The 23,628-nt window shown below is 48.0% G+C and overlaps 1 protein-coding gene across 1 annotated transcript in view; it reads right to left on the reverse strand.

Annotated features, from left to right (window-relative positions):
* Positions 1–23,628, reverse strand: part of COL6A3 (collagen type VI alpha 3 chain) — a 90,692-nt gene that overhangs the window by 17,105 nt on the left and 49,959 nt on the right. The window contains exons 17-38 of the mRNA XM_049888523.1: positions 22,412–22,483; positions 21,680–21,706; positions 21,524–21,568; positions 21,356–21,409; positions 20,835–20,897; positions 20,117–20,182; positions 19,319–19,372; positions 16,652–16,687; positions 16,053–16,115; positions 14,619–14,681; positions 12,700–12,762; positions 11,588–11,650; positions 9,589–9,639; positions 9,321–9,356; positions 8,506–8,568; positions 7,390–7,452; positions 6,074–6,106; positions 5,950–5,986; positions 5,834–5,845; positions 5,244–5,737; positions 3,191–3,287; positions 1,012–1,710 (exon numbers count right to left, since the gene is read on the reverse strand). Of these exons, the coding sequence (XP_049744480.1) occupies positions 1,012–1,710; positions 3,191–3,287; positions 5,244–5,737; positions 5,834–5,845; positions 5,950–5,986; positions 6,074–6,106; positions 7,390–7,452; positions 8,506–8,568; positions 9,321–9,356; positions 9,589–9,639; positions 11,588–11,650; positions 12,700–12,762; positions 14,619–14,681; positions 16,053–16,115; positions 16,652–16,687; positions 19,319–19,372; positions 20,117–20,182; positions 20,835–20,897; positions 21,356–21,409; positions 21,524–21,568; positions 21,680–21,706; positions 22,412–22,483 (2,254 nt within the window). The remainder of the gene's footprint in view (positions 1–1,011; positions 1,711–3,190; positions 3,288–5,243; positions 5,738–5,833; positions 5,846–5,949; positions 5,987–6,073; positions 6,107–7,389; positions 7,453–8,505; positions 8,569–9,320; positions 9,357–9,588; positions 9,640–11,587; positions 11,651–12,699; positions 12,763–14,618; positions 14,682–16,052; positions 16,116–16,651; positions 16,688–19,318; positions 19,373–20,116; positions 20,183–20,834; positions 20,898–21,355; positions 21,410–21,523; positions 21,569–21,679; positions 21,707–22,411; positions 22,484–23,628) is intronic.

Here is a 23,628-nt window from a genome sequence, read left to right on the forward strand (position 1 = left end):
ATAAATCCCCCTCATTTGTTCAGTAGTTTTCCCATGCCATTCTGTGTCGTGTCTGCTGATAGGATCTGGGGAATAAAACAGTTAACTAAACACTTTCTCAAAGAGCCTACTGGGACAAAACCAAAAAAACAAACCCGTTGCCGTTGAGTCAATTCTGACTCATAGCAACCCTATAAGATGGAGCAGAACTGCCCATAGGGTTTCCAATGCTGTAATCTTTACGGAAGCAGACTGCCACACCTTTCTCCGGCAGGGCAGCTGGTGGGTTCGAACCGCCGACCTTCTGGTTAGCAGCCAAGGGCTTAACCACTGTCCCACCAGGGCTTCTTCTGCTGGGACCACAGGCCTATAACTGAGCGGCCACCAGGCCACATGAGAGAGGCTGACTTCGTGGTGATACAGCATCCAGATTCATGCCGAGGAGGCCTTAGGAGCTGGACCCATCGGGGTGAGGAGGGGTCGGGGAGCTGGGTTTGGAAGACAATGACTGATCTGTAACCAGAGCAGGGGTGGAGGTCATTCTGGGGAGAGAGCACCGCACTGGCCATGCCCAGAGCAACCCAAGCATGAGGGCTGTTGGCTAAGCCCAGATAAAAGCAAGTCCTTATTGATGGCTTCCCTAACTGCCACGAACTGGATACCTATTTCTTACGACTGGCCACATACTAGACCCTGTACACTCTTGGTGTATGTGACCCAGTTGCCCACCTGGATCATAACGGTAATTGTTATGGGACACTGCTTCATCACTGGGAGGTGTCCAGGCAAATTAGCCTGAAAAAACAAGTGAATGAGGACAGTGATTTGTGTCTGTGTTGTTCACAGATGTCTCTGGCCCCTAAAAGAGTGTCTGGCACATAGTAAGTGCTTATATATCTGGTGAAGGAATGAAGAAGTCAGCACCCCCACATTAGCTGTCCTTTCCACGCCCGTGCCCCGCTCCCCATTGGCCTGAAGGCTGGGCTCGCATAAAGCCCTGGCCAGGCTCCTCACCACCAACACGGGACTTACTGCTAATAAAGGTAGGCAGCAGCCGTGCAAATCGCATCAAAGGTTCCTCGCTCAGCTCGGTCGACTTGTCCACGAGCTTGAAGAAGACATCATTTGGCTCGCTGGCAAAGCCATACACCTCCTTGATGTTCACCTTCCGGCCAATGCCCAGAACCACAAAGAAGTAGCCCTTGCATTTGGCCTGCAGGACGGCTCGCTGGGCCTCCTCCAGCTGCTGCTTCTGCACCTCGCCAGTCAGCATCAGAACCACGATTTTCAGGTCCCGTGGGTTTGGTGCACTTTCAAACACGTTCTCTATCGTGTATTCAATGGCACTGCCCAAGGCCCTGGTTCCTTGCAGCTGGGTCATTCCACTGCTGAGGAATTCCACCAGCTTCTCCTTGGAGCCGTAGTCGGTCAGGGAGAATTCCACCTTCACAGGCGGCAGACTGGTGTTCCCCACAGATGCGTAGGGCATGTGCTGCACTACTGCCACTCTCGCAAGGTGCTGGGAGGCCTTGGGGTCTGGGCTCATGTCCAGCTGTCTGACCAGGTACGCGATGTACTTCTTCATCTCATCGAACTGAAACAGTGTGGTCGACTCAGAGCTGTCTAAGATGAAAGCCATGTCGATGTCTTCGTCGCTGCCAGCTGCCCTCCTGTCCCTGAACACTGGCCTCCAGCTGCCAAATCCACAGGATGGGTCAATGTTGCAGATGTCTAGAAAGAAGCATGGTGACCCTGTTATTCTGTGAATCCCATGGGGGACTACTGCACACCAATCTCCTGGGAGTCTGAGGCCATCAAAACTGTCACATAGTACAAAAAAAAAGAAAACCAAACCCATTGTCATCGAGTTGATTCAGAGTCATAACAACCCTATAGGACAGGGTAGAACTGCCCCATAAGATTTCCAAGGAGCAGTTTGTGGCTTTGAACTGCCGACCTTTTGGTTAGCAGACATAGCTCAGCATAGCTCTTAACTACTGCTCCACCAGGGCTCCAATAGAAAGCTATTCATGCCTTGTGGAACACATCAGTCTAAGGAGAAATACAACGAGAATGCTCCTTAGAAGCAAGGATGGCCAAGACTTCAGTTGAGTTACTTTAAACATGTCATCAGAAAGACCAATCACTAGAAGAGGACAACATGTTTGGCCGACAAAAACGAGCAAAACCCTCAGTAAGATGGATTGGCACAATGGCCACAACAATAGACTCAACCATACCAGTGGTCATGAAGATGGTACAGGACTGAGCAGTGTTTTGTTTTGTTATACATAAGGTCACCTAACAACAACTAACAACAAAAAAGCCATTATAGTGACCAGATTTCAGTTTTCATCACCTAATACTTATTAGATGAAACAAATCGTAAACTGAAATCATTATTAGTGATCATGGCAATAAAAAAAGGAATTACTTTAGTTCTTTGTCACTCTTTGAAGAAATGTGTTCTAGAAAAGTCACTAGAACCAGACATTTAAATTCTGGACTCCAAGATAAAAATTTAAGCAAAGTCCACCTTCTTTTTGGTTACCTATAAAACTTGAGGAGTCCATTTTAACTATGGAAACTACTTGTATAGTGAACGAATCTGTCTTGGAAGAAGTACAACCAGAATGCTCCTCAGAAGCAAGGATGGGGAGGCTGTGTCTTACATACGTTGGACATGTTGTCAGGAGGGATCAGTTCCTGGGGAAGGACATCAAATTTAGTACAGCACAGGGTCAGCAGAAAAGAGGAAGACCCTCAACGAGATGGATTGACACAGTGGCTGCAACTATGGGCTCAAGCATAACAACGATTGTCAGGATGGCGCAGAACAGAGCAGAGTTTCATTCTGTTGTGCATATGGTCACTATGAGCCAGAACGGCATCTAACAACAAAAACAACTTGTATAGCATCTACACTGGTAAGTGCAAGGCTTTGTTAATTTTAATTCGAGTTCTTCTAACTCAAGCTCTTCATAAACCAAAGCCTAACCCATTGCTGTCAAGTCAATCCTGACTCAGAGCAACCCTATAGGACGGAGTAGAACCGCCCCATAGAGTTTCAAGGAGGGCCTGGTGGATTAGCAGCCATAGCACTTAACCACTATGCCACCATTCCTCTTCATACGGATTATAATTATTCACTCAAAAATCCTTGTACAGATATCACTCACTGCAAGTGCGACTAGGCAGAGAAACTCCTTACCCAGGCACACGTGACAAGTCAGGACATTCTTCAAGAAGTCGGTGAGGTCCCCCTGAGCAGGTAGAACAAGCGCATGTCCGACTGCAGTGTTATTGATCTGGGTTACACAAAAGGAAACACTTGGTAGTAGGGCATTTGATAAGCAACTATTTAAAGGTACAGCTGAGGAATAAATCAAAGTCATTTCCATAAAATAACCTCCCTGATACATCAGTGTCTTCTAGGTTTGGTTTCTTCTTCTTTTTTTTTTTTTTTTTTGTTTCACTTTGGATTTCTTGTCTTTTTTCTTTTTTTTATTTTGTTGAGGGGGAAGGTTAATGGGGAGCACACAGTACAACAGAAAAATGTAGGTTTTGTTCTGATGAGAGGAACTGGCGTTCAAGTTCCTCTCTGGGGCTTAGTTTCCTTGTCTGTAAAGTGGGAATAATGGTACCTTCCTAATGGAGTTATTTGGAGAAGTGAATTAGATTATGTATGCAAAGTGTCTGGCATGTCCTCTAGCAAATAGTGGGTACTTAAATGGTATCATTATTTTTAACAATAATAATTGTAGCTAAAAAAAATTTTTTTTTTTTTTTTTTTTAATAAAGGTTAGCCAGCTCCATTCTTCCCTATCTCCCAGGTTTAGAAAGGGATATAAAGACAAAGCAAGTGATAGAATCCCTCATAAGAGACTCCAAAAGTCCTGCCCATTACAGATTGTGTCTTGCCTGGCACCCAATCAGCAATCATTCATTAAATGATGACTTTCCAATCTTGCTGAAACCCTGACATTAGGAAACTGCATGTTCCGGGTGATTCAGCCCCCATCAGGGAAAATGTACATCAACGGGCCCTCAGAGGACATATGGCTGGCTGCCCAAGTTTAGGACTGCATTCCCAAGCCAAGGGGTCTGTGCTCTAATTGGCCCATAGTTTGGCAGAATGAACATGGTGGCAGTGATATAGCTACCTCTTGCTGACAGAGACAATGGTAAAACCATAGAATAGTCAAGCTGGAAGGAAAGACATTAGGGATCATCTCACCCAATTCAACATTCAGAGATGAGAAATTCAAGACATGGGGAGGTGACATGACATAAACTGTGTTCTATTAAATGGCTCAAAGCTAGAGAGTGAATGGATGAGATTAGACCCAAGGCCTCCTGACCCTGAGCTCAGGGCTCTTTCACTTCATACCCACCATCCACATGACTTGAACAATGCCTAGCAGAATTGGCACCAAATATTAATTGATTAGCTGTAGTAATTAAAAGATTTCTTTATTTAAGCAATGAAAAGGGGCACTTGGCCTCTCCCCAAGCTGGCCCTCAGACTTCCACCTGGCTGAAGAAAGGTTTGAAGAGTTGTGCAGATGAGGGTAGTGGGGTCACTGAGGTGCCAGGGACATCACTAAAAAACCGAAGGGCCTCCTGGCCAGCCCTGGATGATGTTCCTCCAGGGCTGGTAGGTGAAGAGTGGGCGGGGCATTAATAGTACATAGACTTTACAGTACGATGTGTCTCGTCCTCATTTGAGCCCCTCACTAACTACAAGATTTCCTTAACCAGACGGTGGGAGTGATACAGAAATGACCAACCTGTCCTAAGAAGCACATGCTCAGTATAGGGTCACTCACCTGTACTGGGGCCCCCAAGATCATCTTGGAAGTGCAGTCACTCCAAGGAGGAGAGCTAGCACTGACCCAAATTCTGAGGATCTCATGAAAAAAGCAAATAAGTCATACTATCACCCCTGTTAGTAGATAGAATATATCGACCAATGCTAACACATTGGACATAAATCCTCATTGACTGGCAAGAACTGTCACCACAGAAGGCGGGATATGGTGGGAATTAGGTGCAGGCATGTGGATGTCTATCTAACACCAGAGTCACTAGGCTGTTCTGGACCTCTGACAAGAGAAGACCTCTGTCGGACCAGCCTCATCTAGGACCTTTCAGGATCTGTGGGATGTGAATCCACCAAGGAGAGAGGGGATGGGCATGAGACCCTTCTCAGAGCCCAACAAGGAGAGAGAGAGAGGGGCCAGCAGAGGCCTTAGAGCACACACCTGCAAAGCATTGATAAGCTGCTGGTCCTCCTGGCTCGTAAGGAACAGTGGTGTAATTCCAGCATCTGAGAGCTTCAGCACAGCCTCTCTGAGCTGTGGGGATGCTCTTGTGGGTTTATTACTGAAGAAAACAGCCACTTTCCTCATCAGGAATCCACTCCGCACCCGCTTAAATGTGTTTCTGGCCACGAAGGACATGGCAGTCTCCAGACTCTGTTGCTTGGATGTCAGAGACACTTGAAGGTTGTTGATCCTGTCCAAGAGGACGGACTTCTTCTTGGAGTCAGCAAACCGGATCTCAGTGGTCACCTCGTTGTTATAGGTGACCACAGCCACGCGGGCCCCCCTTGGGCAGTTGCTCTCGGCGATGGTCAAGTCACCCACAATCTTCAAAAGCACATCTCTCATTCGGTTAAATATGTCCTGGGTGACCCCCTCAGAGGTGTCTAAAGCAAAGGCCAACTCTGTTGGGAAGACGGGGCACTCCAGGGGCCCTGTGGAAAGTAGCGGTTTTCAAAGACACATTTTACTTACTAGAATAGAGGTTTTTCTTTACTCAGAAGAAAGTCAAATCACTGGAATCAACTTACCATAGCAGCAAGCTATAAAAGAAACAAAGAGAAGGGTGAAAGGCATGATTATGAAGTGAGAATTCCAAATGTAAAAATATAAATTAGTCACAAACAACAGAAAATCAGGTACTTACGACATTTATCTCTGATGCTTTGGACAAGGCCACATTGCTTTAAAAGGAAACAAAAGAATATGTTCAAGGAGAGTAGAGAAAAGGCTTACAAAGCAATGATTTGTTTGGGACGTGGGCAACTTACATCAATTGAGTCTCCTCTGTTTCCTTTGTGGCCCTGTAAAATCAAGAAAGAGAAGGCTGAGAAACACAGAAAAAGCTCCAGATGTGGAATTTAAAAGAGCAGTGTTTGGCTCCCAGAAACTTGACAGAGGAAATGAAGGTGGACTTTGGCCAACCTTGATCATTTAAAATAGCCGACTTTTCTTATAAATTTGACTTTAGTGCTCGAAGAGCAAACACGAAAAGACTTTGAGAACAAAAGTATCTCCTCTGTGAGGTCATCTGGCTTTTGAAATAAGTCCAAACCCTGAGACCATCAATATAAACCAACATTTGAGCATGAGTCTAAACGCTGCTTCTCCTGAGAGAAGAGCTTCCTTCCACTTGCTGGCTTCATACATCCTGTTCAGAGAAGGGGCAGTGAGGAATCACTCAGCTCAACTTCACTGTCATCTCTAAAGCATCCTGGCTAGGTTCTACCACCAGGTTGCTCCAGGGATAGACCTTCAGCTGCCCTCATCATCTGGCCCCAATACATTGTCACTCTGATGGTCAAGAAGTCACTCTGGGACAATTGGGCCTCTTTGTATATGGCTATTTCTGCCTGTTTGATCTTCTACGATAAACTAGCTTAACATTCTCCGTTAAACACTTCTTTCACTAAAGGTGATAATCAGATCCACCTAACTCAGCCTTCTTCTCTTGGGTTCAACCAAACTAATCCCTAACCTTTCTTACTACGACTGATTTTTCATCTTCTGAGTAACCTTTTCCATTCTTCTTTGAACCTAATCAATTTCAATACGGGAGACAAGACAGAATTCAACTATTAGAAACCAAGACATTGGTAATGAAGAGATAATGGAAGGATGGCAAATGATGGACTCCTGGCTCCTGATGGCACGGCCATTTGTGGTTTTAAAACCACGAGTCCAGTAGTTCCCTTGGGGATTTTATAAGCCAGAGGAAGTACTTCCCAAGCCATGGTCTGACATAATTATACTACTTTTTCAGCATGCAAGCAAAAGGTATTTACATTTGCCCTCTCTTGTTTCTCCTATAAACAAACCCATACCAGAAAACCATAAAGGCAAATTACAATACATCCAAGACTACAGAGAGCCACAAGCAACTTTTTAAAAAGTTTCTAAGCCTCAAAAATCCTTTCTTCATTGTGAAATCGGAAGAGCTGTGGTTAAAACAAAGAAGCAAGCAAAAATAGAAAGCAACACAGTGCATTTTCTTTCTGAAGACAGGAGGTGCTGGTAAATTTTCTGAGACCATGTATAAAGTCATCCAGCCCCCAGGAGGCTCGACTGGAACTGGGTCAGTACTTACAGATGGTCCTGGGTAGCCAGGGTCTCCCTTCTGTCCAGCTATCCCTGGGGGTCCCGAATTTCCCTAGAGAGGAAAGAACAAGCATGGCTAATGTGTGGCAGGCAACATAAAATTTTCAACTCTTAAAGTTGGAAAGGATGGGAAAGATGATCTAGTCTAACTTCCCCCATCACCCTGAGAAATTGCTCCCCTTCAAGGGAGCTCAAATGTTCCCAAAACTCAGGAGTAGGGACCAGCAACCTGAACAAAGCTGACATGCACCTCCCCATAACTCTGCTCTTTGGTAGATTAAAGTAAGACAGGTGCTTGCCCAAGAACCACTGATAAGATTATTTGTGGGTGCACAAGAGAACTGCTAACTGGCAATTGATTAGACAATTGGCCAGTGTAGATAATCAAGCCAATGTCTTCAAGGTCTGCCTTGAAGAGTATATGAGGTAGTTTGATCTCTGCACTGATCAAGTTAACAGGATAATTATGAGAGTTGCTGTTTAAAAAATACTAATAATAACAGATTTTAGGCTAAAAATAACAACTTTCACCTATATCTGGATCATAATTTGCTAATTTAAGACTCAGTGCAATCTTAGAAGAATCTGTAAACATCCACTGAAGATACAAGAACCAAAAGTGGCTTCAGGAAGGGGGTCTTATCAGGCAGTGGGGCGAGGTGCAGGCCTGGTTGGTCTGGGAACCCGGTACACCATGAGCAGCTGGGGTAACTCACTAAGTCCTGTTGCCTTACCATCTGGTGGACATGGCTGTTGTGCCTGCACAGACTTCCGGCGTTACCCACTCTGAGCCTTGGGCCTCTTTGACACCATGCCGGGGGTTAGCCTTGTGTGCTGGCTCTTGAGGTTTGTTAGAAGAAGGGGAACCTGGGACCCCCAGTGAGGGCAGCATGGCTGAGGGAGGACAGCTACAGACCACAACCACAGGGCTTCTGAGGACATCGGCCTGGGGCTTAGGGTTCCTTTCTTTCCACCCTGACTATCACCGGCCAAGTTGCAGGTGAAGGATGATGCCCAGAGGTGCTCTGGAGACTTCCGCACGTAACCATGCCGCCTCTCACAGAGTTCTCACAGCCCACCTACAGCCAAGGTCATGTGGACTTACCCTTCGACCTCGGATCCCCTTGGGTCCTGCTGCTCCATCTGTCCCAGGCTCGCCAGGAGTGCCCTGCGAAGAGAGCCAAGGAGGACGGCATGAAACTCCGGCAAGGGAAAACCTAGCTGAGAGTCCTGGGCAGCACCTCTGTGGGGCACCTGGGTCACCTTTCCCAGGGCCTCCAACGGTCGACTTTAATTCACTTCTCCACCGGGTTACTAGTCTGTTTGGTGGCAGCTGCAGATTCAGCCTTAGTTTGCAGTTGTTGTGAGCTGCCGTCGAGCCGGCCCCCCACTGATGGCAACCCTGCGTGCAACGGAATGGGACCGTTGTGATCCATAGGGTTGTCTTGCTTCCTAGTTGTCTTAGTCTGGAAGCTCCACTGAAACCTGTTCAACATCTTCGCGACACACAAGCCTCCACTGACAGGTGGCTGCACGTGAGGTGCGCTGGCCAGGAACCGACCTGGGTCTCTGGCATGGAAGGCGAGAATTCTACCACTGAACCACACTGCCCTCCAGACTTAGTTTGTGTAACCAATAATATCATGTAGATTCCAGCATTTTACAGTTTACAAAGCACTTTTACTGCAGTGCTATTTCATTTAATGCTCACAAACACCATGACAAGGGTGTAATGTCATCACCATTTCACGGAGGAGGGAGCTATGTCTCAGAGAGAAGACAGTAGGGTCTTTTCCAGGGTCACCCTGTTTGTAAGTGGCAAAGCCAAGGCCAGAGCCCACCTATTTGGATTTTCAGTCCATGGATACCCCAGACTCATCCTAAAACAATGGTACAATTTTACCACTGGGGAATATTTACCTTTGGTCCTGGGTAACCAGGGAATCCTCTTTCTCCCTATAACAGATAAATGCATGACTCAATATGTGGCTGCAATTTCAATTCGTCTAAAATAAATTGATCTTGAGAAGAAAAGCATGATTGTAGAGTCATCAAGGAAAAAAAGCACAAAAACACAAGTAAATTCAGGGAGAAGGGAAATAATCCTATAAAAACATAACATGTCACAAGTTGTCCTTGGAGCCTGCTGGCACCAGGAGCTCTCCAAGAACTGTCAGCAGATACCTACCTTCTTGCCTTTGCGTCCTTCACTGCCCACACCATCACGTCCGTCATCTCCCTGAGAAGGGAAAGATAGCGTTACCCAGGACCACGTGTTGGGGCACACCACAGCCATTTCAGTCCAAGGCCATCTGAGCAGAGGGGCCTTGAGTCCCTGAAATTTTCTGGGATCATGGTCCAGAATCAGGGGCACTCCCTGTTCCTACCTGTCCTCCAGGCAGAAAGCAAGGCCATGTCCCTAAGTGGTGGGCCTAGGGGAATTCCTTTGCAAATGGTGCTGGTAGGCTCAAAATACAGAGAAACTGCTAATAACATCTGATAAAGATCCTGTTTTGATGTAGAGTCAAAGACTCAGGAACCAGACAATCTGAGAGTGAGAGGACTCTTTAAGGCCACCTTGATTCTGTACATTTGTGAGTCTTTGATCTGCTTCTAGCAAGAACACTGGAACCCATCCTTCTGCCCCCTGAGTCTCCTGCGCCCAGGTCTCACCCCTTCTCCCTGTGTCCATCCACTCCTTCCAGTTGCAGCCTTCTAGACTGCCCTCCTTCCCAAACACCCTCCTCCTCGTGTTCACAAATCTGTCCCTGTCATGCTCCCACACGGGGCATTCAGAACTGGACACCGTTCATGATTTCAAAAGAACGAGAAGAATTTATGTTGAATATGTGTTAATATCTCTAAAGCATGTACGAAACATGCTACTTAGTTAATTGATGACTCTTTTTTTTAATTTATTTTATTTTTGTTGTTGTTGAAAATATACACAGCAAAACATAATTGATAGTTTTCAAGGAACAGCATATGTTTTAAAAGTCCTTTCAGCTGTTGCCCCCAAACTTATGGAAACAGATTGAGGAAGAGATTTCCTTTAATGATTTGGATAGATTTTAAAGTCTGATTTTTCCCCCTCTGCTTCTTTGTTAGTGGTGAGGCCAAGGCCAGAGCACACATATCGTGATTTTCAGTCCATGGACAGACCACACTTATCCCTAAACAATGGTACTATTTTACCGCTGGGGAATAGCTAGCTACCTTTGGCCCTGGGTATTCAGGACTAACTTTTTTTTTTTTTAACTTTCATTCGCTGCTGAGAAGTTACAAAGCTTCGCGCTTTTATAAACCCTCAGCTCAACCAGGTCTGTTTATGTAGTTTTCTGGGGCAGTGACTCATTCCAGAAAAATTCCCAGTGTACTGTAGGTTTCTTTTTCCTAAATAGAAATGCATATTACAAAATTATTACTGAGAAATTAGAGTATTTTTAGGTAACATTTTAAAAATGAGTTATCAAGGGAATGGTTTCTATGCCTAGAATGTTTTATTCAGGAGAAATTGTTTCAGTCTGGACCAAGACCTTATCAAATCCAGTTCACTTTAACCCAAAGGACATTTATTTCTCTTCAGAGACACTCCAGTGCGTCATGCTCACAAAATGTTTGCAGGACCCAGAACGAAGCTGGTTCACACTTCAGCAAATCACCACGTCCACTTTTTAGGAAAAATTAAGGTGAAAAAATATCATTACCCACTAACCCCACCCCCACTATGAAATGAAGTTTATTTGCTCTTGTGATAAGTAGCAAGTTGCACAGTTTTTAGTCATATCCTCAATACTACAAGAAAATTAATTTTAAAAATTAAAAAAAAACCTCATTGCCATCGAGTCAATTCCAACGCATAGCACCCTACAGAACAGAGTGGAACTGCCCTATAGGGTTTCCAAGGCTGTAATCTTTACAGAAGCAGACTGCCACATCTTTCTCCTGAGGAGCAGCTGGTGGGCTAGAACCGTCACCCATCTGGTTAGCAGCTGAGCACTTAACCACTGCACCACCAAAGCTACCAGCACTACAAGAAGCGAAGTTCAAGGCTTCTCTATTTAGAACCCACCCCAATTTGCAAGGACAAAAAGCTGACCCAGAGCAGGGCCCTATCTTCTCACTTCTTGAACCTTTTGGCAAAAACTCAGAGATAGCCTGGGCCCCAAGAAGCATCACGATCTTACCGTCTCCCCACGAGGGCCACGGTTCCCAGCACCTCCTTGTGGTCCCAGCTCTCCAGGCTCACCCTAGGAAGAAAAATAAGGCTGAGACACCTGTGGGTCTACAACTGCTTCCAAGCCCTGCTTTCATTCTGGGTGATGTCACCAGTAGGGTTGCCGCCAGCAGCTAGGGCTCCGCTTGCTTCATCTGTAGGTTTTGATTAAATGATTTTTTTTAATGCAGCATTCATATGTGGACTCCTGGAAAAGAATCTAGAAAGTTTTGTGTTTGTTCTTTTTGTCATCATGGACATGGTGGGTGGGGCATGCTGACGGGGAAGAGAGAGAAATGAGGGGTGAAAGAAGGCACAAAGTTGGTGGGCTTTGAAATCAGCAGTGAAACCCAACACCACTCCATAGAGGCATACAGAGGGCCCTGGATTCCCATGAACACATTTCTTTTCTTGAGAAAATATTTAAACAAAGATCAATAGAACTGTCCTCGCTGTCGCCCATACTGTAACAATACCTGTCTAGTCTTAAACAAAACAGTTTACCAAACAGGACCTCAAAAAGCCATGGGTGCTAAGCATCTTTCTTAAGGAGACCACAGTCACTCTGAAATATGCCGTCTTCTCAGATACGTTATGATCAGTTGTAGCTTTCCTCAAGCTTGACAGAAAGCAGGTTCTCAGACAGTCTCCAGATAACAAACCTGCTCTTATCTAAACATGGTCAGCAGAGCTCTGCACGCAACACCAGGATCTAAAGAAGGTGTGTCCGTATGATGCTGAAACAGGGCTAAGTGCTGTTGTTGGCTCTGAAGGCTCAAACGGCCCTCCAGCCCCCCTCTCACAGCCAGATGCAGATGGATCAAATCACCCACCAGCTGATGGAACACTCCTGAATGCCAACGCCCTGAGCCCAGGCTGTGCATCCCCTTGTATGGGGAAGGTCATCCCACCGGCCAAGATGGCTCTCAACAGGGGCGGCTGGTGTGGCAAAGACCCGTGGTGAGCAGAAGGTCTGTCCAAACTAAGCAGACAGACAAATGGACAAATGAGGAAGAGGCAAGGTGTATCATCAGGCCAGGTGCCCGTCCTTAAGAAATGAGCTCCACTTTGCTCCAGACGAACCTTTCTTCCCAGGGGACCGCTTCTGCCACGTTCTCCAGGAACCCCCGCGGTCCCTCCAGCTCCCTACAGCAGAAGGAGAAGGGTTTGTCAGTGCAATACACAACGTCTGAGGAGAAGTGTCTGTCAAGCCCTCAATCCTGCCTCTGCCCTAATTAGAGGCCAGACTGCCAAGGGGGTGCGACCTGCGCTGCCCACAACTTTCGGCACTGGGTACAGAGCGCTGGCTAGAGACTCCGTATAAACAAGCGCGGAAATGGCTTTTCAGCCCCGTGAGGTACTGTGCAAATGCAAAATATTAGCATGGCCCCTAACACCAGTTTTCACAAACTAATTGTAGTTATTAAGGTACATATTAAATAATGTATATATTGAAGGGACCAATCCCTGGAGACAGACATCCTGCAAGGTCAGGTAGCGGGTCAGCAAAAAAGAAGACCCTCAATAAAATGGACTGACACAGTGGCTGCAACAATGGGCTCAAACATAGCAACAATTGTAAGGATGGTGCAGGACCAGGCGGTGTCTCGCTCTGTTGTACATAGGGTCGCTATGAGTCGGAACCGACTTGAGGGCACCTAACAAAAACAATGCACGCATCCTATGTTGCTGACTAGGCAACAAGCTATCAGATATGATGGGACTTTTTTTCCCCTCTCTCTTCACCCCCCACAATAAGTACCTACATACACAGGCGTATAAAGGCCTGTTAAACGAACAAACAAATCAATGAATGAAAATAGCTCTTAAAATGTGGTGCGGGCTGCATAGCCCAGAAATGACCCTACAGGCATGGCAAAAACTAGATGGCGGGGAAGTGTGGTCCTGGGTTATTGGTGAACTATTTGAATAGCTTTGCCCCTATACCACCTTAAATTCTGATCAATTAGAAGTTAAATAAAAGTAAACACACACACGAAAGCTTTGAAACAGACTCCAAGCTCAGGAAGGAGTTGCTAAGCAAACAACGGCCTTCACAAAGCGCCTGTCTACATCACTGTGAAATATTTTTGTGCGATTTTGTAGCAACGGGCCAGCTTGTGGCCAGGTTTTTTTATTCCCTTGTAACAAATGATAGGCCAACTCCCTCAATGTCCCATCACACGGAGGAAAGCAGGGGCAGAGCCATTGCAGCTGGTCCCCAGCTCAGCAGGAATGCCATGTTTCTGCCTGCTTATCCCTAATAACTGAGGTTCATGTCCAAGGTCATGGGGAGTTTAAGCAACATCTTCATTATTGAACTTGAGGGTGGGGAACTCCGTAACGAAATGCTAACTGGAGGGGTTTCCTCTGGGAACCAAACATGAAACGCTTTGGCATAATCTAGGAATTTTGGTAGGTTTAATTTGATTTTGTGCCCGTGGGTGGTGCCAATGGTTAACGTGCTCAGCTGCTAACTGAAAGATTGGCGGTTTCGGTCCACCCTGAGGTGCCTCTGAAGAACAGCCTGGTGATTTACTTCCAAAAAATCAGCCATTGAGAGCCCTATGGAGCACAGTTCTACTCTGACACGCACAGAGTTGTCATGAGTTGGAGTCAACCCGATGGCAACTGGTTTCATGAGGTTTTACACAGTTTCACCTGAGAGCTTCTGCGATGAGGTTAAGTCCAGCCCTTGCTTACTACCCAGTTGACCTACATCTGCGAGGAGTGACCGTTTATTAATCTCTACTTCCCTACCATCTATTTTTTGCTATATGTGTTAGGGTCATTTCTGGGCTATGCATTGGGGCTTAGAAATCCCCAGAGCACTGAGAAAAGGGTCTCGTACTTCCTTGGGGTGAACTAGCCACCCATGTGAGGACCAGAGTCTGAGTTAACTAAGAGTCTGTCTACATTAACGTCAGCCAAGAAGCTCTTGACCTCCTGGGGAACCGCCTGTCTGTTCAGCAAAGGGAGGGGTGGGAGGGAGGCAGACTCACCCGAGATCCAGGGATGCCTTGCTCGCCAATCAGGCCTGGAGGCCCAGTGGGACCAGGGGGACCCTGAGGAGGTAAAAGGCCAACATCAGTGCTGAGCTAGGGTGACTCCGTGAGGAGCCTCAGGGTGGTATCTGTGTGATATACAGAGCACAGCCTCAGATTCACCAGCCAAAGAGGCCAATGGAGACATTGTTTCTTCTGTCTTAGCAGCAGCCTCAATCCACAACCTGAGTGTGAATGTTATTTAAAATATGTATATGTAAGGAACAGGTGTTCAAATAAATCCTTGTAGACGAATGTCCATAGCAGTGCTATTCACAATAGACCAAAGGAGGAAATAACTTGTGTCCATCAACAGATGAATAAACAAAACATCATACATCCATACAATGCGATATCATTCAGTGGAGACGCTAGGGGTGTGGAAGGGGGTGTGGAGCACGCCGGGTGGCGCTGTCAGAGGGGGTGACACCAAAAGGACTGTCTATTAAATTTTTGCGCAGCGTTTCAGCAGAAATTTACTACTTTTATAAAAATATCCCTGTAGTTAGTTATAACAAGAAAAACATTATTCTTAAGCCCAGCTTATGCGTAACAATCTGCCTACAAGGCTGAAACTCTATTCCAATTTACTTTTTGAACCTTCTAATGCGCTCTGGCCAGAGCTGTCATTGTTACCCAATGACTAGGACTCCTCGAATCCCTGGTTTCATCTGCAGGGGCTGCAGGCACGCACTGTTGTTTTCATTACCCTCCCCCTCCCCGTGTTTTTAGAGTTGCCGATTTTGTCAAATTTTCTGGTGTTTTAGCTACAACATCGTGGTGATTAGTATTTGTGAACCTATACCAATAACTGTTTTGAGGATGAAGTAGTAATTAAAGGAAAAGGGGTGATACATGCGAATTACGATTTATGGGTAACGTTAGTACAAAAAATCATCGCTAAGGATACCGTATGGTCAGGTACGGGAGGAGAGCCATAGGGTGGGGGTGACACCATGACTAACGATGCTGGGTGACACTAACCGTAGTGTTGCCACAGATATCATTCAGACATAAAAAGGAGTGAAGTCTGATACGTGCCACCACAGGGATGAACCTTGAAAACATACAGTAAGCGAAAGAAGCTGGACACAAGAGGACGCACACCGTACGATTCCATTTATATGAAATATGAGGAATAGGCAAATCCCTGGGGCTGGGAGAGAGAAGAATGTTGAGTGACTGCTTAATGGGTATGGGGTCTCTTTGGGGGTGATGAAAATGCTTTAAAAGTTGGTAGGGATGGTAGTTGCGCAACATTGTAGATATACTCATGCCCCTGAATTGTACACATGAAAATGGTTAATTTTGTGTATTTCATCTCAATTTAAAAAGTGCAAGGGCATCTGGGAAGATATCATAAGGCATCCTATTACATAAGGGAGTACTGACCTGTGCACCTCTGGTCCCCTGTTCTCCCACAAAGCCGGGCTGGCCTGGGTTGCCCTTGCTGCCCTAGAAACGAGAGGAGATGCAGGGAGGGGTCAGAATGGCATATGTCAACGTCAGCTGTTTGTCCCACAATCCTTTCTGGACAAGGAAAACGAAGCTCCAAGAAGGGGTACAGGTGGTTACCCCCTGGGGTGGGACATCTGGCTGATGGAGCCGGCCGATACTCCATGCTCTACAGTTGTTTCTCACACTGAACTCACTTGTCTTAAGGCTCTAAATGCCCCTCGCCCAGGTGAGAAGGCTGAGGCACCAAGAGGTGTGTCTTGCTGGTGGTCAGACAAGGGGGGTTTACAGAGAGGAGACACAGGACCTGTGTCCTTGGTCCTTTTCCCTCCTTTCCCCCTCGTCCATGGTCACCACGTTCACAGGCCTTTGCAGAAGACGTGGCGGGAAAGATGGTCGAGTCAGAGAGCCTTGATGGCCTCGGGGGAGAGGGTTTTTTATTCAGGGGCTGGGCTGAGTCCGGACCCTTGGAAGGGCAGTGTCCTGTGAGGACACGGTGAGTGAAACAGCAAAGAGGCGGCCACTTCGAGGCTTACCTTATTTCCTGCTGGTCCCCTTCGGCCAAAGCTGCCCTGTGGAGGGAGAAGTCATACAGTCTGTGACAGGAGATGGGGCTGTAGAGAGCCCAGGCTGGGGTGCTGGTCTCTGCCACTTAACCCACACTCATCTTTCCCTCAGTGGACGGCTCTGAGCACCCACTGGGTGCCAGGGGCTCTGCCTGGGCAGCAGTGGGGACACCCACAGAAAAAGAGCCCATTCTTTCTGCATCTGTCTTGGGAAGTTTTCTTCCATGCTTCCCTGACAATCACCCAAATGGAGGTTCTAAGAATTATATCAGACCTGCCAAGCAAAACAATGACTCCGTCTGGCTGCACATTTCCCCTGGCCACCCTCCCCCAGCCAATTTCAAATAAGGAATGTGAAGTGAGAATGTCAACCTTCTCTTTTTCTTCCATTTTCCTAGCTATCGTGAGAAGTAATGAAATACGTTACTTATAGTGGAAGGGAGTCCCAAATTCTCCAAAATATCCTGGCCAAATGTAACATGTCCTTAGTTGAGTAAAGGATGCAAAGTGCACACATGTGGACCCAAAGACCCAGGGGATGCAGGTGGGCCCCATGACTGGGTGGCTTTCCCTGGATGCTCCAAGGGTGACCCTTAGTTCAAATAAACGTGGGCTTGCTGCTTGAGTAATCTGTTAATTCCCACTTTGTGACTGCTTCCTTTTCGGCAGGAGGGCTTGGAGTAGGAAAACATGAATGTCCTGGGTATGTCTTTCTGACATGGTTGTTAGCAGCTGTCGAGTTGACCCCAACTCGTGGCAACCCAATGCACAAAGGAACAAAATGCTACCAGTGTTCCACTGTGAGCCACAGGGTTTTCACTGGCTTATTTTCAGAAGTAGATCACTAAGGCTGTCCTCCTAGTCTGCCTTGGTCTGGAAGCTCTGCTGAAACCTATTCAGCACCATAGCAACACACATGCCTCTACTGATAGGTGGGTGGTGGCTGCAATGAGGTGCCTTGGCTGGGAATCGAACTCGGGTCTTTCCGAGGGCAAGGATTGGTATTCAGGAGACCATAACCTGTCAGCTTTTTCAGGGGCTTGGCCCATCTGCTGCATCAATCCAAGAACCAGGCCCTCCACCCCCAGTAATCCAGCACGGTGAACTTCTGGTGTGCCCATTTCACCATTCCTCGCTCTAGTGGCAGCTGCTTCAATGGAAGACCTTGGCCTCCTTCCTTGGATGGCACATGGCAAGTGGAAGAGCGTGGGGGGTCACTCCCCTCTTCCACAGAGCAACCGTCTGCCCTGGCCCCTCCCAAAGGGATTCCTAGAGAATTATAGAGGTCAGCAGTCCTCTATGACGCCTTGCTCAGGCCAGGGGGAGCCTGTGGAGGCTCAGGAGGGAGGTAGGGAGTGACACAGCCTCCGTGGGAGGGACATATCTCACCTTGGGGTCAGCCTGGTACAGTGAGGTGCTAAGGGACGGGCAGGAGGCCACAAAGCCAGACCCCGCCTGCCTCAGGGAAAAACTGAGTCTACAAGAGCCTCTACGGCACCAAATTCAAGTCCAAGTTTCTACCACGTGTATAGAATTAAAACCAACTGTTTGTACTACTCTATTTTAAGTCGTTTCCATGAAAGCAAGTTCTGGCTCCCTTCTCGAGCTGAGTTGTCACAGCACGTTGTAACAACTGATGACCGCTTCCTCCTTACTTCTTCATGACATAGCTCATTATTGAATAATAACGTGTGAACATTTTAAAATAACATTTTCAAAATTCAGGTTTTCTTCTGGATTTGAAAAGCAAAATTATACCCATTACATAATTATATTGTTCAATTTGGGGTGGGAGTTGTTCTTTTAAAAGCTCCTTCCCCCAGAGTGTCTTCCCTGTGACGGTCCAGCTGGCGATGCCCCTACTCATCCTTGCTGCCACTTGGGAAGTGGCTGGACAGCCCCAGTGTGCAGAGACCTGTCCTAGGCACCCACAGCACCCTGGTCTCCCCTGAGGACTGACAAACTTCCCGATCACTACTTCCGCTGCAGGGACCACCTTCTTCCAGCCAATGGGCCCAAATTCTCTGTGCCCCAGGGTCCTAGGGCTTCCAGGTGACTTCATTGTATCATTTACGTTATGGCGTCGTTAGCATTTCTTCTAAAAGACTTGAGGCGTTCAATGAGCTATCCTGCAGTAGACGTTTCTGAAACACCTTGAAAAGGCAACTCAAGACGCCTTAAGCTAGAAACCTGAATCTAGTTCCCTCGTTTGCATTTCAGTGGCACACACAAAAAATATACGATAAAGACACCAAATATACACCCTCTTCAGATTTCTTGCCCCTCGTTTCATCCCTCCCCCACTAATTTGGTTTGGATTTTGAAAATATTTAGTGCAATAAAACCTGGCCAAGTATTCGAAAGCAGCAAAAGTGCTAGTTTTGAGCAGTGTTTGTTTTGTGTGCTATTTTTTGTTTTGTTTCTTTGAAGGAACAGGATACGGGGAAGGAAATAGAATGGAGTGCAGAGGAAATTGTAAGAAAGGAAAGTTTCTATGTGCAGCAAGATTCCAACGCTTTCAGAAATCCCACAAAAGGCCCTCACTGAGACGTCGCAGAGCAACCGTGTTTGGCAGATTGGTGTGGCTCTTGCTGAAAACAATCCCTGAGCCCCATCCCAGCCCCAGGAGGCACTCACGTCCTTCCCAGGCTCTCCAGGCCCTCCGGACACTCCGTCTCTCCCAGGGAGGCCCTGGTGAGGAAAAGCATGAAGTCAGAAACTCATCCACAGGGAACAATGTCTAGCTCTTGTATTTTGCACGAGACACGACAGGAAAGGGGACCAACACGCAGAGACAGGCCCATCTGCAGGAGGGCCGAGGCCTCTAGACCAGCGTGCTCACACCTTGTCACACCTCCGGCCTCCACAAGCACGTCACTTCCTGACAATATCTTTTTTTTTCTTTTTTCTAGTTGCTGTCGAGTCGACAACCCTGTGTGCATCAGAGTAGAACTGTGCTCCTCGGGGCTTTCAGTGGCTGATTTTTCAGGAGTAGATCCGCAGGCCTAGGCATCTCTAAAAACCCATTGCTGTCAAGTCAATTCTCACTCATAGTGACCCTACAGGACAGAGTAGAACTGCCCCAGAGGGTTTCCAAGGAGCAGCTGGTGGATTCAAACTGCTGGCCTTTTGGTTAGCAGCCAAGCTCTTAACCACTGTGTCCCCACCTCTGGATGGACTCAAACCTTGAACCTTTCAGTTAGCTACCCAGTGCCCAAACTCTGCGGGTGGGGAAGGCCTCATTTGGGAAGAATTGCTTTGGTCCTGCATATGCGCACAGTCCTTCTCACCAAGGGCCTCTGCTCCCCACCTCTACAGGAGACCTCGTGAGGTGGCTCCCACTGGCCCAGGGTTCAAGGGCTGAGGATAAGCCAAGGTAAGCATTGCTTCCTGGGCCTCAGCACAGGGAGGGTCCAGGACCGCAGGAGCACTTACCATGGGCCCGATCTCACCGGTTTCTCCTTTGGGTCCTGGTTGCTGTCCGTCCCTTCCGGAGTCACCCTGCAAACATAGGGATCAGGGAATGAGGCGCACATACATGGAAAGCCACTGTAGCCCAGGCTGGACGGTCCGTGTGGGAAAGCCTTAGTAAGGCTCAGAGGGCACAGCCCCTTGGGCCACAAATACCCAGATGGTGCCCATCCAACCAAGACAGAACCTAGCCGTGGGGTCAGCAAACCACTCTGAGCCCCAAACACAGGGCAATGCTTCTTCTTCCCCAGGGGAAGGAGCCCCCAGCTGGCCGCTGGGTAAATGTCACTCTCGCCTTACCCTTGTTCATGAAGGAGGGAGGCTGTCCCAGTGAGGGGCATTTGCTCACAGGTTTTACGAAAAAAAAAAAAAAAAACAGGTTTTACAAAGCCATAAAATGAGAAGAGGCACTGAATCTTCCCCAAAAGCAAATTTGAAGTGTCCTGAGATCACATCTTAGAGACACTTCTCAGGGTCTCCACATAACCGCCTTGTAAACACTCATCAAGCGCATTGCCAACCACCCCAGGATTGCAGGGAAAGGAACAACCCACACGTTGTATCAAGCTTCACACAATTTCAACAGTAAAAATCTTCCTTTCATCCCCACTTCCCCCATAGCCCTCTTCTCCTGCTTCTTCCCCAGACTCAGATCTCAACTGTCAATGAGGATGTTTCTTACCGGGTCCCCCCTGATTCCAACATCCCCTCTTTCTCCGTTGTCTCCACTCGGTCCTTTATCACCCTAGATGAATTAGAAAAAACAAAAGTGGAGGCAAAAGATTAGCTAAGACTCCAGATTTTGAACTTGATCTTAAAATCACGTCCCTTCAATTCATACATCTCAACAGAACGGCGTTTGTCAGTCACTCGTTTGCCGTGAAGAGAGAATCACAAACGTTTCTGATTTGTTCAGTGAATACACAAGTACCTGGGGGGTCTAACTCTCTGCCAGACACTTGAGATTTACTTACAATGAAAGAAACTCAGGCCCTGCCCTGTGGTACGCACAAACTAAACAAGAAAATGGAGTGTGTCACAGGAGATACAGGTACAGGGGATATCACGGACACACCTGGAGGAGAACCAAGGAAGGCTGCCTGGAGGAAGCAGGTTTAACATGTAAGACTAAAATAAATAAATATTCCCTAAAACAGAATGTTTCTGTTTTCCCATAACAGCAACTCATGGAAAGATACCTACCCTTCTTCCAGGACTTCCCTTCTCTCCTGAAGAGCCAGGCAGCCCATGGTCTCCCTGCCGAAGACAATAGAATGTCATTCCTGGCATGGTTTCTACAGAGGACTGAAATGTTAGCCGCTGCAATCTTGCGAGCCAAAGCCTTTGACCTTAGAGGGTAAAATCACTTACATCTTCACCATCGAGGCCGTCCAGCCCTATTTCTCCTAATTCGCCCTGTGAGGGAATAGACACACAGGTGAGGCTAGAAAGCCATCTGGCAAAGGAAAAATAAGAAATCCCAGCAAGGTTTAAAGAAAACAAACAAACAAAACCAAGCTTGAATACCTTCTCTCCTGGGAAACCACGAGAGCCCTGGAAGGCAAGGGGAAAGGGGAAAGCGTTAGCTCCCTTTCTGCAAGGCCGGTCACTCAGGGCCACATAGGCAATGCTATTTCTCCGTCCCCTCAGTCTGAAAGCCACAATGTCTGAAAATCCAGTGGCAGAGAAGCACCTGTTGGCGCCTTCTCTCTCCCTATCACGTGGCTGGCCATAAAGCTAGTTTGGCTGGAATTGAACACTTGGGGGAGGGGGCCTCAGCTCCCCAGGCAAGAGGGGTGGGCCCTCAAAGCCAGGACAATGGCCTCCAAAGACCACTGAAGAGGAATTTCATAGACTGTAACTTTGAGCCCTGCCAGCCTTCCCTCCAGCACCCACTTCCTTTCAGACCGAAGGAGCCAGTCCAGGAGCCCTTGAATCCAAGCCTTTCTGATCAAAGAGGCTTCCAGGATGACAGTCCCCTCTCCTGGCTCCTTGCCCACACCACCAACCTTCTCGCCCCTGCCCCACTCTGTGCTCTGCATGTTCCCTGGCAGCTGTGTATCTCCATGGGAAAGGATTTCTCCGGTCTTAGACTCCCCTCCAACTGCAGGCCAGCTCCTCCAAGGAGGCTGCTGGGCACTGGGAACAGAGAACACAGGGCCTTTCTCCCCCGAGGCCTCCGAGAGCCCTGCTCCACTTCTGTGCACACCGCCGAGCCCGGGCCCCTCCCAAAAGGTAGCATCACACCCCCCCTCGTACCTTTATCCCCCGCTGGCCAGGGCAGCCCTGGAAACCTTGGGTGCCATTCACGCCGGGTGGGCCTCTTTCTCCCTGTCATAAGAGAAAAAAGATGTGCTGAAATTTGGAGCTCCATGGCGTGGTCTGTCCACTGAGAGCTTGTCACTGAGAAGGCATACAATGGAACACGGATTTCGCTAGCGCAGAGTGTGGATTGGCCGCTGAGCCAGGCGGTGACTCCACAGCCTGCCACCCAGCCAAGGCTGCAGAGGCTCTCGGGTTCGGCCGGGCCTTGAACCTACATTCCCACCCCTGTAGCAAGTGGGGTCTGGGTGGGGTCTGCTCACCCATTGTGAGTGGGGCCTGGATGCTGGGCCGGTGTGGGCACTGAACCTCCATGGAGAACTCTGTGACCTGATTCCCCCTCCCTGTCTCCCCAGCTACAGCACTGGGCTGGGTCTTGAATCTACAATTCTCTGCCCTGGAGGGAAAGGGGTCTGTGTGAGGTCTGCGTGCCCAGGGTCAGAGGTCTGTACATGAGGTTGGTGTGGACCCCCAAGGAGAAACCAGCAGCTGATTGCCCCTCCCTGGCTCCCCAGCTCCCCACCAGGCCCCGGCCCTGACACCAGTGTGGGCTGGCCCTGGGGCCCTCACTGCTTGCTGAGAACCTCTGTCTCCCCATCCCAAGGCAGGCCTTGTTCTAGTGTCTCAGGGCCAGTCTCCTAGACCTCTCAGACCAGTGTCTGCCAGGGAACTGCCCCCCGCCCACCGCCCCAGCCCTCCTCCTGGAGTCTGACCCACCCTCGACTGGACCCTTTTCACTACCTAGGTCCCCATTCAGCCAAACCTTCCCTACCCCCAGAGACTCCTCCTAAAGAATGCAGCCCTGACCAGGCTCCTTGCCCCCTGCTCAGCTCACTCCCATCCAGGCTCCCTGTCCCCTGCTCAGCTCACTCCCACCCAGGCTTCTTGCCCCCTGCTCAGCTCACTCCCACCCAGGCTTCTTGCCCCCTGCTCAGCTCACTCCCACCTCTGCCAGGAAGTTGGAACTCAGCAGAGACTCTGAAAGGACATATTGGGTGGTCCTCTCTCTTGGAAACCTTGACTCCCTCCTTTGGAAGCAGAATCGGTAAAAGCCTGCACACCCTACCCCCGTGTGTCTCACTTTGTCGGGTCATTGTACTATTTTCCATAATGCAGAAATCCTAGTACCTTTGTTAGGAAGTTCGAAGTCAACT

This window comes from Elephas maximus, chromosome 6 (genome assembly GCF_024166365.1).
Source record: "Elephas maximus indicus isolate mEleMax1 chromosome 6, mEleMax1 primary haplotype, whole genome shotgun sequence".
In the NCBI taxonomy this organism is placed as follows: Eukaryota; Metazoa; Chordata; class Mammalia; order Proboscidea; family Elephantidae; genus Elephas; species Elephas maximus.